The sequence below is a fragment of the Manis pentadactyla genome, chromosome 9 (genome assembly GCF_030020395.1).
Source record: "Manis pentadactyla isolate mManPen7 chromosome 9, mManPen7.hap1, whole genome shotgun sequence".
Lineage (NCBI taxonomy): Eukaryota > Metazoa > Chordata > Mammalia > Pholidota > Manidae > Manis > Manis pentadactyla.
The window spans coordinates 64,403,750-64,419,473 of NC_080027.1; the positions used below are offsets into that span (position 1 = coordinate 64,403,750).

The window sequence follows — 15,724 nt, forward strand, 5'->3', positions numbered from 1 at the left end:
AAACTCCCAGAGCCTTAAATATGGTCTGGAGGTTAATAACTTCTCATAATTAGAAATATTAATCTTCCTACTTACATGCACATAAATCTCTACATCCAATTTATTTAATAATAAGCAGAACGTGAGATTATATGTTAAATGGAAAAGATATAAGACACAAATAACATTATTTATATACTTCTTTAGGCAATTTGGACATGTGTTTGGCTTATCCTATTATGAAACGGTACTAAATTTATGCTATTAACTAGAAACAAGTATAAGAACTTTGTAACTATATTCCGTCTGCTTATTTAACTTATTTAGGAAATATTTAGTTTAGTCCTATTCTACTGAGACAGGAATGAACAAAACAAACCTAGCCATTGATGTCATGACCTTTGAATTAGAGCAAAGAGAATGTTAATTAGCGGGTAAATAACTGGATAAATTAGTAAGACTGTTTTTTAATTACATTCTCTATAAATAAAAGAAGGATGTGATAGAAAATGACTGGAGTGGAATTTATTTTAGATAAAGTGATTTGGGACAGTTTTTTTTAGATGAGATCTAAGATTTGATGGGTGGGAAAGCCAGTTATGATATTGTGATGCAATAAAAATATATATTTTGTCCCTGGCTCCTGGCCAGAGCTCCTAAAATCTTTGTAATTTCTTAAGCAACAAAGATGCTAGGAGTACTTTTTGTTCTCTTATTTGATCTTTAACCCCACTTCTGACGCAGAGATTCTAAATCCCTTAGATTTGCCTGGGTAATGGGGGCACCTTTTGTTCTGATGAAACAACCATTGAACTTCTGGATAGCTTCAGGATGGAGGCAGTCACCAGAAAGACCAAGGCAAGTTTAGAAGTCTGGAACTTTCAGCCTCACCTCCCATCCTTAGAGAGGAGATGGGCTGGAGAGTAACTGATCAAGCCTATGTGATGAAGATTTCATAAAAATCCTGGATCTACAGTGTTCAGAGAGCTCTGGTTAGTGGACTCATCTACATGCCAGGTGGGTGGCTCACCCCATTGCCACTGGGATAAAAGCTCCTGTGCTCAGGACCCTTCTGGGCCTCATGCTTTGTATCTCTCCATCTGTCTATTCATTTGCATCCTTTAAAATATCCTTTGTAATAGATCAACAATAGTAAGTAAACTGTTTTCCTGGATTCTGTGAGCCACTCTAACAAATTATGGAACCTGAAGAATGAGTCACAGGAACCCTGATTTATAAGCACAGGTGCCAACCTGGACCTGAGTCAGGCACCTGAAGTTGGGTGCAATCTGGTGCAAGGGAACCCTTAACCTGTGGGGTCTGCACTAATTTCAGGTAGATAGTGTTAAAACTTAATCAAATTATAGAACACCCAGATGGTGTCATAAGATCAATGAGAAAAAAAATACAAACACACTTTGTGTCAGAAGTGCTGTGTGAATGTGAGAGTAAAGGAAAACACACGAATTTTTCCCAGACCCCAGTCATTCACAGATATTGCAAAAGAATGCCCAGGAAGATAAGGCAGACAAGGACCTTGAAGTGGGGATGAGTCCCGTCCCTCTCAGTTACAGAAAGAAAGCTAATATGAACGCACATGGTCACCATGGGAACATAAGGTCCAGGTGTGGCCAGGGTTAGAGACATAAGTCAGATCATAAGGTATCATTATAAAGAGATTGCTGCTTGAGAATCTAAACTATGTAATAATAAAAGAATTGGGCTGTTTGCAGTGGGGCCTGAGGTTAAAAGGTCTCTCTATACTGAGTTTTCACCATGAACCATGTGCAAACTCCAAATACTCAGAAGCAGAGGGAACTGACTGGCTAAGCAAAGAAAATGAACTGGGCACAAGTGAGAACAAAAGATACAGTGGATTCTAAACCATGCCACAAATGGAGGAAACAACATGAGTGGCATGTGCCCAGATCTACCTGAGTCCTGCCAACACTTTTTTTCCAGTTTTAATTATCATGGTTCCAAATAAGAGAAAATATTTGCTTCCCTGATTTAAAAGTCAATAAATATGAAAGGAAGGACAGAGGGCACAAGACAGGTAGGAAGGGAAAGGGTTGGGCATAGGCTGAAGAGACAATAAGAAAGGTTAAGAAGAAACTTCCAGAGAAATAGCAAGCTACAAAAAAGTTTTGCATGGCACCAAGAAAAAGCAATATTATTGAAATAAAGAGCCAAATTATTAATTAAACAGTTAATACATCTATCAGAAGAATAACAAAAACTGGAGGTAGAGTATTTAGGAGATAAAAATAAATAATTTGAGAGAAAATACTAAGAAAAGAGATTTACATTATAGTTTAAAACGAGTATCTTCAACATTCACCAAGCTGCAGTGGACTGCAGATTACCAACACACAGTGAACAAATTCATAAGCATCCTTAGTGTGAACTGAGAAGATGGAGAAGAGAAAAACTACTATGTATTAATCACATACTTTAGAACAGATATTTTGCACTGTTGCTTGGTTAAAAACACATATCTAGAGATGGATTTACTAGCTGTGTGACCTTAGACAATTGGTTTTCACTCTGTATTTCCATTTCCTCACTAGAGTTCCTATCTTGTATCCTAAACTTCAGTGAAGTTGAACTGCATTTATCATGGTACCCCAGTACACAGTCAGTACTCCATAAATGTTAGCTATTATTATTATTTTTCTTAATCTTCACAATAACTCTGTGAGGTAAGTCGTATCATTTTTGTTTTGTAGATGAGGAAAAAGGGGTTCAGGAAAGTTGGGCTGACTGGTTGAAAATTACACTGGTACATGGTAGCTCAAAGATTAATAGTATCCAGGCATTCCAGTTCTACAGCCCATGGTTTTCCCACTTAGCTTGCACCCTAACAGAAAGCTACATACAGCATCTCTGTTACACTGAGTTAGTAGGTTGATACAGTTACAAGATGAGATCAAATTTTTCACTCAAAGAAAACTGCCAAGAATTGCTGCGAGTGGCATCTCCACATGCCAGAACGTAAGCTTAGGAGGTGCACAGCTCTGTTTTAGAACCTGAGGGAGGGGGACACAAAGTAATCACAATTTCAAACCTAAGTTTGGAGGGAAGAGAAGAATTGCTCTCTTCCAAGAGGCATGACTGCACTTAAGAGTCTGTCTTTATAGTCCTTAAAATTTTGTCAAAATCCGGGTAAGATTCCTCAAGGGAGGAACAACCTAAGACAGGCACAGTCGCAGGGGGCCATCAGGTGAGAAAATGGGGATCAGCAGAGGTGAGGGTTAGAACCTCCCCCCTCATGTTCTGAGAGAAATCTTCTGCATACATGGATGTTTTATTGCCCTTGTCTAGCTCGGATTAACACATAGTCTACAGGCACACACCTGATCATCTACATTTGCTCTCTTATAACACTAAACTCTGTTCTCTACCTTTATCTCGTATCTACCTACCACTTCAGCATTTTATTAAAAATAATAATAATAGAGAAATGTGGTATCCACATATAAATCAAGTATAAAAATCAAATCAATATTCATATTTGAACTGTTTATAGTTCATAATGCATGAAAAAAACCGAAAGCTTCTGTGATGACTGCCCTTGCACTGTTCACCATGTAACTTATTCACTATGTAAGAATTTGTACTCCATGTAAGAACTTGTTCATTATGCATCAGAAGATTGGAGACTGACGAAAATTAGGCTTGGGGTGGATTAATGATTGTGCATTGAGTATTGACCCCCCTATACAGAATTTTATTGTTGTTAACAACCATTTGATCAATAAATATGAGAGATTCCCTCAAAAAAAAAAAAATTTTGTCAAAATCTCATGAGGAGATTTACCTCTCAGGGACAAACAAACATTGACCCATTCTCTGAGAGCATGTTAAAATTTCTCCAACTCTCAAAGGAAACTTCTTTGAGATTTTGAATTCTCAAAGCTCTTTACATCAGAGCTTTAAATCAGAATGAGAAAATGTGTTATGAATTTCATACTCTAATTCATTAACTCCTACTCTTTAATAGAAGAAAGATTTTTTCAAGTTTTTGAAAGTATCTGGATAACTAAGGAGGGCCCTGACAATTTTACTTTGCCTTTGCACTTGTGTATCAGGAAATTTTGAGGAAAAAAAAAATCTCTACAGGACTCTTGGGAGGTCAGTTATATATAATTTTCTTTAAAAAAAGTAAAACTTCAACACGGCCAAAGTAACCTCAAGAATTATTAATAGAGGAGATAACCACACTTCCTAAAAACTGAGGCACATGATCACAAAATAAATTCTGAAATGAAGAAGTCAGAAATCATATGGCTCTAATAACATTTGGCTGGGGATTTAGCACAGAAGGAAGTCAAAGAACAAAACCATCAACATGGCAATTAACTTTGTATAAAATGTTAATTGCCCAATTAGTTAAATGCAGAAACCATTCTGCAAATTTTATCATGATTTAAAAAATCAAAGTCAGTCATCAAATCCAGCAAGGTGGCAGGCTGTTTCTGGCACAACAGCATAAAGCTGCAGACAGAACATTACATCACAAAACATCAATCATGGTGAAAATAAACAAATATGCACATGTTTTCATGGCTACCAGAATTGAACAGAGACACTACAGCCCAAATGCTTTCACTTTTTAGGGACGGTGGTAGAAAGAGAAAGAAATCTTTTAAACATCCACTCTGAACTAAATGATCTTAGACTCTTTAAATATATTATTTTATACATGTTGGATATTTGAAAGTTTTAATGGAAAGAGAACCTACATCAAACAGATTTCTTCAAAGAAATAAGATTCATTAAACATATAATTATTAAATTCAGTAGCGGTTATATGATAATTTCCATCTTAGCTGTAAAAGGTTACATTTTTATCTTGAAATGTTGGTTGACTACATTGGGTATGAGCTAAAACATTAATTTCTGTAAAAGACTGCATTTCTGGCAGTTGATTAGAAAGGAAAAAAAAAAAGAGAAGAGACAGTTAACTACGAGAAGGTCCCAAAACTTTGCTCTAGGATATTAATCCAAATAATCATTTACAGGAATTTAATTTTTAATAGACTAAGAATAAACCTAATTTTCTAATTTACCTGTTTCACTGGATCTTGTTAGTTAAAACTTCAGTACAAGATGAAAAAGCTGATCTTTGAGCTCCACTTCCAATATCACATTCATATATTTTCTAATATGAATGGATCTGTTGTCTTTTTCTTCTACACTGAAATACAAATTGCTATCTCTATTTTCTCACAATAAAATATTTCTAAAAGCAAAGCACAGTCTATAAAATTCAAATAATTCTGTTATGTTTACTTTTAGATTAAAATAACAAACCATGACACCCCCACTCAATATATTAGTTAAGAAATACTATGATTTCCCAGCATCCAACCCTAGATGCATTCTGGACTAAGACTTCAGATACATAAACAGGTTTCTGAAAGTCTCACCTTCATTGTACGATAATTAATTTGGCGTTGATAAATAGAAAAGAGAGAGGAATCACAGACATAGCCTAGAACTGTCATGAGCAAAATTAACTCGCCTTCTGTATGTGTGATGCCAGCATAAGTGGACAGGGTAAGTCCATTCACTTGTGCCTTGCCAAGTACTGCTTTACATTGAAAATAGTGCACTATTCCTTTCTGGTTGATAAGCCTAATGCAGCCTTTAAGACTCTACTGGTGTAGACTTCTCTGCTTTTGTTTATTCTCTCCACTATGATTCCACATCATTTTAAATAAGCTTCTACCAAAATAACTATGATTTTTCTGACAATTATTTATGTCAAAAAAAATTTTTCCCCCTCAACTATGATACCTGGGGATAAAGATTATCTCTGGTGACTAGCAAAGATAGTGGCACATCTTGTAACCAAAAATGATTTTTTTTAACCATACAAAGGATGTTAAGTCTCAAATGAGCAGTAGTTTCTGAAATTATTTTAAGCCTTATATAAGGTCATGTTTCCTTGCAAAGAGGAAAAATGCCTTTTAATTTGGCTTTAATTAGTTATTTCTTCCCCTTCTCTGAACCACTGCTTATACCTTTCAGTTGTCCTAGATTATCAGGCCATCTCTTTTGTGCAAAACCAAGATGATAAGAAAGAGTGTAGGATTATTCATGAGCTAATTTACCAAACCACAAACAGTAAATTTCCTATATCAAAGATCTGAAAACCCATCAAATGTGACAGAACATGAAACATAGCACTAAATAATTGTGAGAGCCAAATATTGTGAGACATAAATAACTATGCTATTTGTCCCATGAAAACACAAATGTCTCAAATCTGTTTTGTTTTTTTTCCAAGGTGGAGGACTTAGAAGCAAACCTAAGCAATATGTATGACCTTAAGAATAAAATTTACTTCAGCACATCAGATTGTGCTTTCCTCTCTCAACTCCAAAAAAATTGTCCAGGATATCTCTACTGAGAAATAGCCTCTGTCCTGGTCTCTATCCCCATTTTTGAACCTTTGTTTCCATGTGCCATGCCCAGTTTTTTAGAACTTGCCCCTCCAATTGTAAATGAAATCAATAGGATATATCTGTGTAGGGCAATTATTTGGAACAATAATTAATCAGATATGTGGCACAATCCACTATCAAAACTCCAAACATAGACTATAAAGCAAAACTGAACTTGGGATATGGACTAGTTTGAGGAGCCAAGACCAGAGTTTGGAGTAAAGCAGTGTCAGGGGAAAGGAAATGAAATCAGGGTCACTGAGGATCAGTGTTGCATGTTCTAAGCAAGTTCAATGATGCAGGAAATTGTAGTGAGCAGTAAGGAAAGTAATAATAAAATACTTCAGTCTCAAGCTCCTGAAACACATAAATGCCTGGGAATATTAGTTAAATTTCTGTTCCTAAGATTTTCTCCTCATACGATTAACTCATTGTCTGTATCTCAAACTCTATAAATTAATTACAGAATGATTATATAATTTATACTCCTTTGTACAGATGATGAAAATGAGACACAAAGAAGCTATGTAACTTATTCTAAAACTAATGTCTACCTAATGTTTTAGTTCTGATTTAAATGCAGTAAGAAGTTCCCAGAACCTGAGCAATTTGTCATTATGCCTGTTATAACTGGTCTAAATAGTACAAATCTATTCTCATGTATTCCTCCTGTAATTGATAATGTAAGTTTGGCAACAGGTCCCTGGAGAAATACGAATATTGCCTTATGGCAAAGAGAGGGGAAGAGAGTTTGGAGGTGGGGAGAGAATTAGATGTAATTAAAAGGACTTTCAAAACCTACCTACTTGGTGGAATCAGTCCGAAGGCATAACTGATTCTGTTTCTTAATAGAGAAGCGGTATGACTGTGCCAACTTTGCCACCAACAGACCTGGGTTCAAAATAAGGATATTTCAGTTCCTTGAGATTCAAGGAAAACAATAACTTTTAAAATTCACTTTCCTGGATTGCAAGAAGTTAATATATCAGCTACCTTTTAGAATGGGAAAGGTAGATTCAAAATTTATGTCAAATATTTTGCAAATTCAGTTTTTTCAAAAAATAATTAAGTTTCTTCCTTCGAAGTTGCTCTCATCATAATAGTTCCATGAAGAGAAGTGATAAATTGTCTTAACATGAACTCAAATTTTCTTTAACATTCAAAGATGGTAACATAGGTGAAAGAGGGCAATGCAAAAAAGTGGTCACAGTTTTCTTAAGTTCCACTGCTTTAATGTTCAAGAACCAATAAGGAATAGCATTTTACCTGAGTGCCAATTTATTCTCTACAGAAAATGGATGTAATTATCACTTACATTTATGCAGCTATGCAATAGAACTCAGACCTTAAACAAACCTTAGAGTCACTGCCCTACTTGCACAGTTGAGGATGTTGAAGCCAGAGAGGTTAAGAGACGTTCTCAGTCTTACAGCTGATTAGTGATAGAGCCAGGATTTGACATTTTTGTGTGTCAAGAATATACACCAGAAGAATAACATATTTGGTACAACAATAACCGGAACAGAAGAGGAGGGATGACAATATGTGAAGAAGAAGACAAAGACAAAGCAAGTACAAATTTAAAAAGCAATTTCCTTTTCAGTATGGAAACTTTGAGAGTGGAGTAAGAATGCTCATGTTTTCCAAGAAGCAAAGTCTTAGTAAACGTTCTGTAGCTCTGCTTCAATCAATTTACATATAGAAATAATACAGTAATATGTATGTTAATTAGAAAGAAATGAATCAAAGCAGTAGCTAAACAAAGTGGAAGAGTGTTAATCTGACAGATCTATTTATAATACATTTAAACATGAAGAAAGAAGGGCGGGAGGGAGAGAGAGAAAGTGAAAGAATATTCCCGTGGGTGTGGATAAGTTATTTCTCTGAACTACTCACTCTTCCAAAAATACAGTACAAGGTTACCCATGAGTGCCATGGTTCAGAGAGCTCCATGGTCAGGAGGTCAAACCCTTTCAGAGACAGTTGTCCCTAGCTGTCCTTTACATCCAGCTTAAAATCAACACCTCTATGTGATATTACTTTCCCCTAACTCCCAGGTGAACACTCCAAGGCTTTAAGCCTTTTATAATTAACCTTAAAATTCCCTACAGAGACATGATGGTCTGGTTTGTCTAAATACAGGAGACACCAAACCTTTCTACTCAATATGCAATCAGCAATATATTTTATTTTTAGGGTGAAACAATATAGTAAGCATGCACATCACTGATAACTTCTTTGGTTATGTTTAAAGAACAGGATAAACACATAGATTCTGTATACTGAGCAGCTGCAGAACACAAAAAAGAAGCTCTGTATGGAAGATAGAAGGTTAACATGAGCATCGTTCTGAATACGCTTGTTCATATTACACATCCAGTCCATGGAAACTTAAAGCCCTGAGTTTCTGTTTTACATTCCTTTCCAAGCTGACTTTTAAGAAACACATTCATGCACTGTTCTCTGTAAACACTTCGTATTCCATTCCTAGAAGGAAGATAATATTTCACTTGCCTCAATCTCTGCAAATGCCTCCCCTAAAGAACCAGAGAATTTGCTTATATTTAATATGTACTTTCCCATTAAAAGGGGAATTATATCTATAAAACTGAAAAACATATGGGGATTCAGGAGGAAAATATGTAGGTTACCTTAAAAATCTATAAATACTTTACAGTTACACATTTTTATCACTTGTAAATGAGTTGTTACATTAAGTCAGTAAAATTTTTGAACATAGAAGAATAGGAACAACCTCTGGGAGTCTACAGTTTAAATAAAAAATACATAGTTTGCTTGTTGAAATAGCAGTGATCATGAATGTATTTTTATCAGATACATAAATGTTATTACTTAAAATGAAAGATGCCATTTCACAGCAGTTTGGTGGGGAATTATGCAAGAAGGATATTGATAATAGTCTCTAGTTAATGTCAGAATTGCCTTTCACCAAAGTTTTTCTCAACACTATTTAACTAGTATTGGTTTATGATATTTGAGCAACTGGGCAGGAGACTTTTAGAAAATCTAACATTTTGTTGAAGAAGAATAAGGTGATGTAACTATTATTTAAAATGGAATACTTGACCTTTATAGGGGCCTTCTAAGAGTAGTAAAAGTAAAAAAAAAAAACAACATAAAGCATGCAATTAGATTATTTTTTCTGTTTTAATGGAGGCTTGAATATTCTCTTTATGAGGAAAATTATTTAGGCCAAAGAGAAGTATAATGTTATCATCTTTATTTTAATTACCAATAAGGATTTAGCTAGAGAGAAAGCTACTTGTCCCTAATAATAAATTTGGTTGTCGAAATAGTAACAATTTCTCTGGGCTAGAATGTACCTTATAGTCATTTAATATAACTGATTAGTTTTACAGACAAACTGAGAACGGGGGAGTTGAGATTTGCTGACTTAGGCTGTAGCTACATGAATATATCACGTCACAAAGAATAAAATGTACTTCTAATTCTGGTCATGCTTTTCTACCATTTTCAGAGTGTGCTGTCATATTTCTGAAGCCAGCTGTATATTTAATCTGCAGAGCTTGAGCTAGAAATTATTTTTCTCCATTTTTTAATTTCTAGAAATAAAAATGTGGTTTGAAATTAGATGGAGAAAAGTTAACCTATACTTTTCTTGATTTATGCAAATAGGTAACCCTTCAAATACCTATAAAATGAAGGCTGAGTTATTTTGAAGAGTTCTTTCTTAATGTCTTTTTCTTCCAAATAGCATTCATTTTTATAATTGCCAGTTAAAAATGGATGTAAAAAAGTCACACATATACCACTTTCTTGGCTGCAGTTTTCAAATGAATTGGTTCCATAAAAATCACTCCAAAAATGACTATATTTCTTACAAATCAGCCTACATATAGTTTTAGAACTTTTTGAATCATTATCTGTCTCTTCACTGGCTCACATCTGGAAAGACATTTAGAGCATCTTCCTCTTATTAAACCTTTACTCTTTAGGAATTTCAGTCTCCTCTGTGTGGAATTACAGTGATTAATGGCTTCATTCTGACAGGAACCTCAATCACAATGAAACTAAGTTCATTACGTACAAGACTGTGCTCTAAATTTTCAAATCAGTCAGAATAGAATTAAATAATCTTTCAAACAAACTTTACTCAAATACATAAAGCTTTACTTGCAAAATTATCTTTTATATAAAAATAACATTATATGATATCCAAAATCTAGTGGGACATCAGCCAATACTCTGGTAGCTAAGCTACTTTGTGTTCTACTAAAAGAAAGGCACTTAGAATAATAAATTCTGGTTCCAAATAAAAATTTTGCACTTGCAATGTTTTGACCACTACAATTCCTTTGCTGTCTATAAATTTCAAGTTCCTTTATAAAAAGTTACAATCAGGTTTCTTTATAACATTGTAACATAAGATTTGCAATTAAATGATGTAATTAATACAATATAAAAGTCTTCAAACTATATAAAAACTGTCTCATAAATAGCAGTTACACTAAATAAAACCACATTAACCAGTAAAGATCACATAATATATATGGAAATTATTCATTCATAAAGTCTAAAATGCTGTCTTCATGGGGTTAACCTATAGAAAAATTCTCAATAAATAATAATAGTTACAAACTAATGAGATAATAACTCATATCTATGGTATAAAAATTTGTACAAGATACGAGGTGTGGGTAAAATTGAAGTATTTCCAGAATCTCTCGCCCAGCTTTAGTGCATCTCCAGACAATAGGTGTTTCCAGGGGGTGGAGAGGAGTAATTTATCTCCATGTGAATAGGTAATTATAAAGGCAAGCGGGGGTTTATCTGGACCAGAGAGGTTGGGTGGGGGCCTCTTCTGCAGCCTGGTTGCAAGAGACACAGGGGAGCAGAAGTGGATGACTGCTTGTAAGAAATAAACTTTATTCTCCCTTTCACTGATTTCAGTTTCAAAGGTATTTGCCTGGGATTTTCGGAATAATTATGAGAAGACCTAGATGTAGATGAGAAAAAAAGTTAAAACAAAGAAAGGAAAAGGCACAGATGAAGAGTAGATATGTTCATTGTAATAAAAGAGAGCAAAAGGAAGTAGAGGCAAAATCCCATAACTCTTTGAAATAAATAGGGGACTATCAGGCATTGAGAATTGGCACTTACATGCCAAAAAGGTATTGTCAGGTTGGAGCAATGTGATAGATACTGATTAGCTCTGTCATGATATGACCACGAAGAGAGATATGGCCAAGTAGACACCTGTATGATATGGAAGGGGGTGAGGAAATCAGTGTCTTGATGTATTTGTGTGGCTGGACATTCAGTGTGCCTCCCTGGGCATGATGAACAGCTTCCCTGGGATCTGCTGAACAATCTGCAAACCAGTAAGAGAGTCCTTCTAGAAACTGAATCTACCAGAACCTTGAGCTTGGACTTCTAAACTTCCGAACTGTGAGAAAATTAATTTCTGTTATTTAAGCCATCTAGTCTACAGCATTTTACATGACAGCTTCAGGAATCTAACACGTATGGAAATAGAGTCATTTAATGATATGCATCCAATGAAGATTTTGGTTGCTTAGCAGGAAAAATAAGCAAACAAATAAACAAAAATATTCTCAGCTGTTGGGAGAGGGTAAGCGAATATGAATGTGTGTAGAAGAAAACAGCTTTCATTAATTCTGCCTCCTTGTAGCTATATGAAGCAGCTATGCTTATGTTAATATTTAGCTTCTTCTTACCTGATATCCTCCGTGAAGATTACTGATGATACCTCACTTTCAAATTTAAATTCAGCTAGCAATGTAAATGAATAGATATCATCTTTCCAATACTCTCCCTGTTACCAAAGGGAAACTCGGAAGGAAAGATAGAAGGAAAGAGCATAATTCTCATCTTTTAAAAGTATCAGAGTATTAAAAATATTTTGAAAGTATTACTTTTAAAAGTAACCTTCTGTTGAATAGTAATGTTTTTTAGGAGGAGAGTTCATATCTATGGAATTATTCTAGCAAGATGTCCCCATTCACAATTGCTTATGGAAAATAAACGTGGGATAGAGGGATTTTGGGGTATGACTTCCTTGAAAATTTCATATAAAATGTGACTATATGAGGTATATAATGGAGATGCTTCATAAATTAAAAACTGTCCACGTATGTCATAAAGAAGGACCTGTAGAATGTCTCTGAATGTCCAGAACTTTTCCTCTTTAGACTATGTCTCTTGATTGTTTGTGTCTTTGAAATCATGAGAGAAATCTAATAGTAGATAAAATCTTTTGTGTGAATCTGATTTGACAAACTGATCTTGTGTAATTCGTCACCCCATATTCTTTCACCATCTTCTTTTCCCACTGTGTGATCCACGAGACAGAATGCTATAGCCTTGTATATATACCTGTTGGTTGGCCAAGGGATGCTACTGACAAGATTTTGGAGCACAGGGCTAGGGAAAGATTGGGATAGTGGTACTCACACCTGCCACTGCCATTGTCTCCTTGCCTTGCTGTGGGTCTGACAGTGGCTGCGTTCTAAGGTACCAGCTCTGTGCATGGCGACCTCTAACATGGTTAATTTCCAGGCCTCATTATCTTTTCCCTCCTCTTGTTCGGAAGGGCTGGGTGAGGTAACAGTTTCCTGATGCAGTTAATCTGTGGCTGCCTCACATTTCGACTGGATACTTTATCCTGCTTAAACCTCCATAAATTGCTCTACATCAAATATTTGAATGTGAACTCTGTTTCTTGTCAGAACCCCAAATCCATCAATGAAGTTTTCTACCAATTCAAGACTTTTTCTGAATAATATTATTTTCTTTAGTCTGTCTAAATTCCATCTAGACTAAAATTTCCTTTAGAGGGAAGAATTTTAGTTTATGCTTTAGCAAAGATTTCAACCTTTTTATTTTCAAATAATTACATCCAGCTATGAGAAAACTCACTTAAACTAAGTTCTTGGAAAATAAGAGTAAACCTAGGATACATGGAACTATAGATAATGAAGCTAGTTAAGCCTGGGGTGGGGGGCTCTGGTTTCCTCAGAGGAATTTTCCTTCCCATTCTTTTTATAATTTTATACTTTTTTAAAAAGCATCCCTAAACTACTTCAATTTTTTGGACTCACAGAGTCATATATTATTAGAACTGGATGTTCTTAGAGACAATCCTGTTAATTCCTTGCCATCCAAAGAAACTGACCAGGATTGAGAAGTGATTTGCTCAACTTCTGTAGCCCATGATCAGCAAAGCCAGGTCTAGTTCCCTTTTATCCAACATACCATTAACATCAATGGGAGAAAAATCATGTAAATTCCTAGCTATAAATTACACTATACATAAAACTGTTATACCCTATCTTACAGGGTATTGACCTGATTATATGGAATAGTAAATATAAAGGATGGAGACCATACCTGGTATTTAGGAAGTCATCAAAAATTGTTGTTGCCATAATAACACAGTGAAACCTCTGCAAATATAGGGCATTGTACTTGCTCAATTTATTAATTATTTGACATTAAAGTATGATCATTAAAACATGAGGTTCTTAGAATATGTGAAATAAATCAAAGAGACACTTTTTGCCCCCCAAAAAGCTTGCAAGGTTTTCATAGTATTTGCATGTTTTAAATATATGGCAGAATCCTAAAATTCTGGTATAGGCTATAGAAACAACTAGGCTCTCAGCAAGGAAGAATAGTAAATTGTATGAAGAAACTATGAGGATGCCTAATATAAGCTGAATGTTGCATCATGATTAGGAATTGGGAAGACATAAAGGAGAAAAATAGACATTTAAGGTAAGAGGATATAGAAAAAGACACTGAATTTTGTTCATCCACCTGTCTAAACATTTATTCATGCCACAGGCATTATGTACTTATGATATAATACCAACAGTTCTAAGTAGGAAAACTTACCAGTGAACAAGACAAAATTCTTCCATTATAGAACCATATTTTATGGAGGAATCTGCCAATAAATAAACAAATATATACAAGATGAGAATCACTATAGAGAAAATAACACAGTGTAAGAGAATATGAAATACGTCGGGTGGCTTGTCATATTGCACTGGGTGATCAGAGGTTGCCTCATTGATTCAGCTTCATTTGAGTAGAGCTGGAGGAAGTGAGAGAGGGATCCACAGAATTTCTGCGAGAAGACTGTGACAGTGGCAAAAGGCTCCAGCCCTGGGGATCAGTTCTGTGTTGTCCTGGGCACTGTTCCAAGGAGCTCAGGATAGAACTAATTCTTTCTAATCTCTCAGTGGGTTTCATAGGGCATAATTCTCTTTATTTTAATTCCCTGACTGCTCTGTTCATTTGTTAAATGCTTTGAGTAGTTTCTATTTTATTCCTTCAATCTTGGCTGATAACAATATTTGGAAGCAGAACTGCAGACCCACAAAGATGAAAATATAAGATCAGATATCTGACCAGTTATACATATTAGATTACTGGGAAGACATTGGCATTGGTAGAATATGGCATACAGTAGGTCATTTTCAGGAAATGACAAAAGAAAGGCAAATGGTTATTTAACCAATTAGCTTGTAATCATGTGGAATAAAGTACATAATGAAGGCAATGCTTTGGAGACTCAATTCCACCTATGAGAATCTATAATGAAGCCAAAATGAATATAAGAGTTAGGGTGGTGGGTAAATGACTAATTCTGACATCACTGGGATCTTATAGAAAATAAACAAAAAGCTCAGATTTAGTTCTCTGTTCAAAAGGCATGATTAGAATGTAAGAAATTTTTTATTATAATGCTACACAGAATATTACTGAACTTTTGAGGGATGACATATTTGAAAATCAGCTGAAAATTATAGCTGGATTCTATATGTTGTTGTATTACAATTTAAGTTAAAATAATAACATCACCAAATGTTCTATTTGAAATTCAGAGACATATAAGGAAAGAGTAAGATCTTGAAAATGGAAATGGAAAGAAAATAAGTAAATCTGAACATCGTGAGTGAAATTTTCTGAGTCCTCTGTCAGCAGGAGCAATCATTCTCTTCTATGTGATGACTTGGAGTTGGTACCCAGCTTAAGGACAATTCTCTTCATTTCCCAAGATCATCACCCCCACTGCCTCCATGTTATAAGTAAACTCTGATTCTAACCTTCCTTCAGCTAGGGGAATTATTCAAAAATCTTCACCCAGCAGTAAACCGTTTGCATATGAAAAATCAACTACAAGAATCTACAAATTTCTGTCAGCATTATTTTGAGAATATACGTTGGGATATATTCTCTCTGTTAAAATTGGAAGAAGAGAACATAATATCAGCTTGGGACAC

At 35.0% G+C, this 15,724-nt stretch overlaps 1 protein-coding gene across 12 annotated transcripts in view; it reads right to left on the reverse strand.

Annotated features, from left to right (window-relative positions):
- Positions 1-15,724, reverse strand: part of LOC130684897 (uncharacterized) — a 305,329-nt gene that overhangs the window by 216,273 nt on the left and 73,332 nt on the right. For 4 of the 12 annotated variants that reach the window (XR_008999262.1, XM_057507494.1, XM_057507486.1 and 1 more), the window contains 2 exons: positions 14,331-14,382; positions 7,234-7,322 (listed from right to left, as the gene is read on the reverse strand). Coding sequence is in view for 1 of the 12 variants with exons in the window: in XM_057507495.1 (XP_057363478.1) it covers positions 5,074-5,179; positions 7,234-7,322; positions 14,331-14,382 (247 nt within the window). In the remaining 11 variants the exon portion in view is untranslated. Of the gene's footprint in view, positions 1-5,051; positions 5,180-7,233; positions 7,323-14,330; positions 14,383-15,724 lie in introns of all 12 variants that reach the window. The other 8 variants (XR_008999261.1, XM_057507487.1, XM_057507495.1 and 5 more) reach the window with 3 other exon arrangements.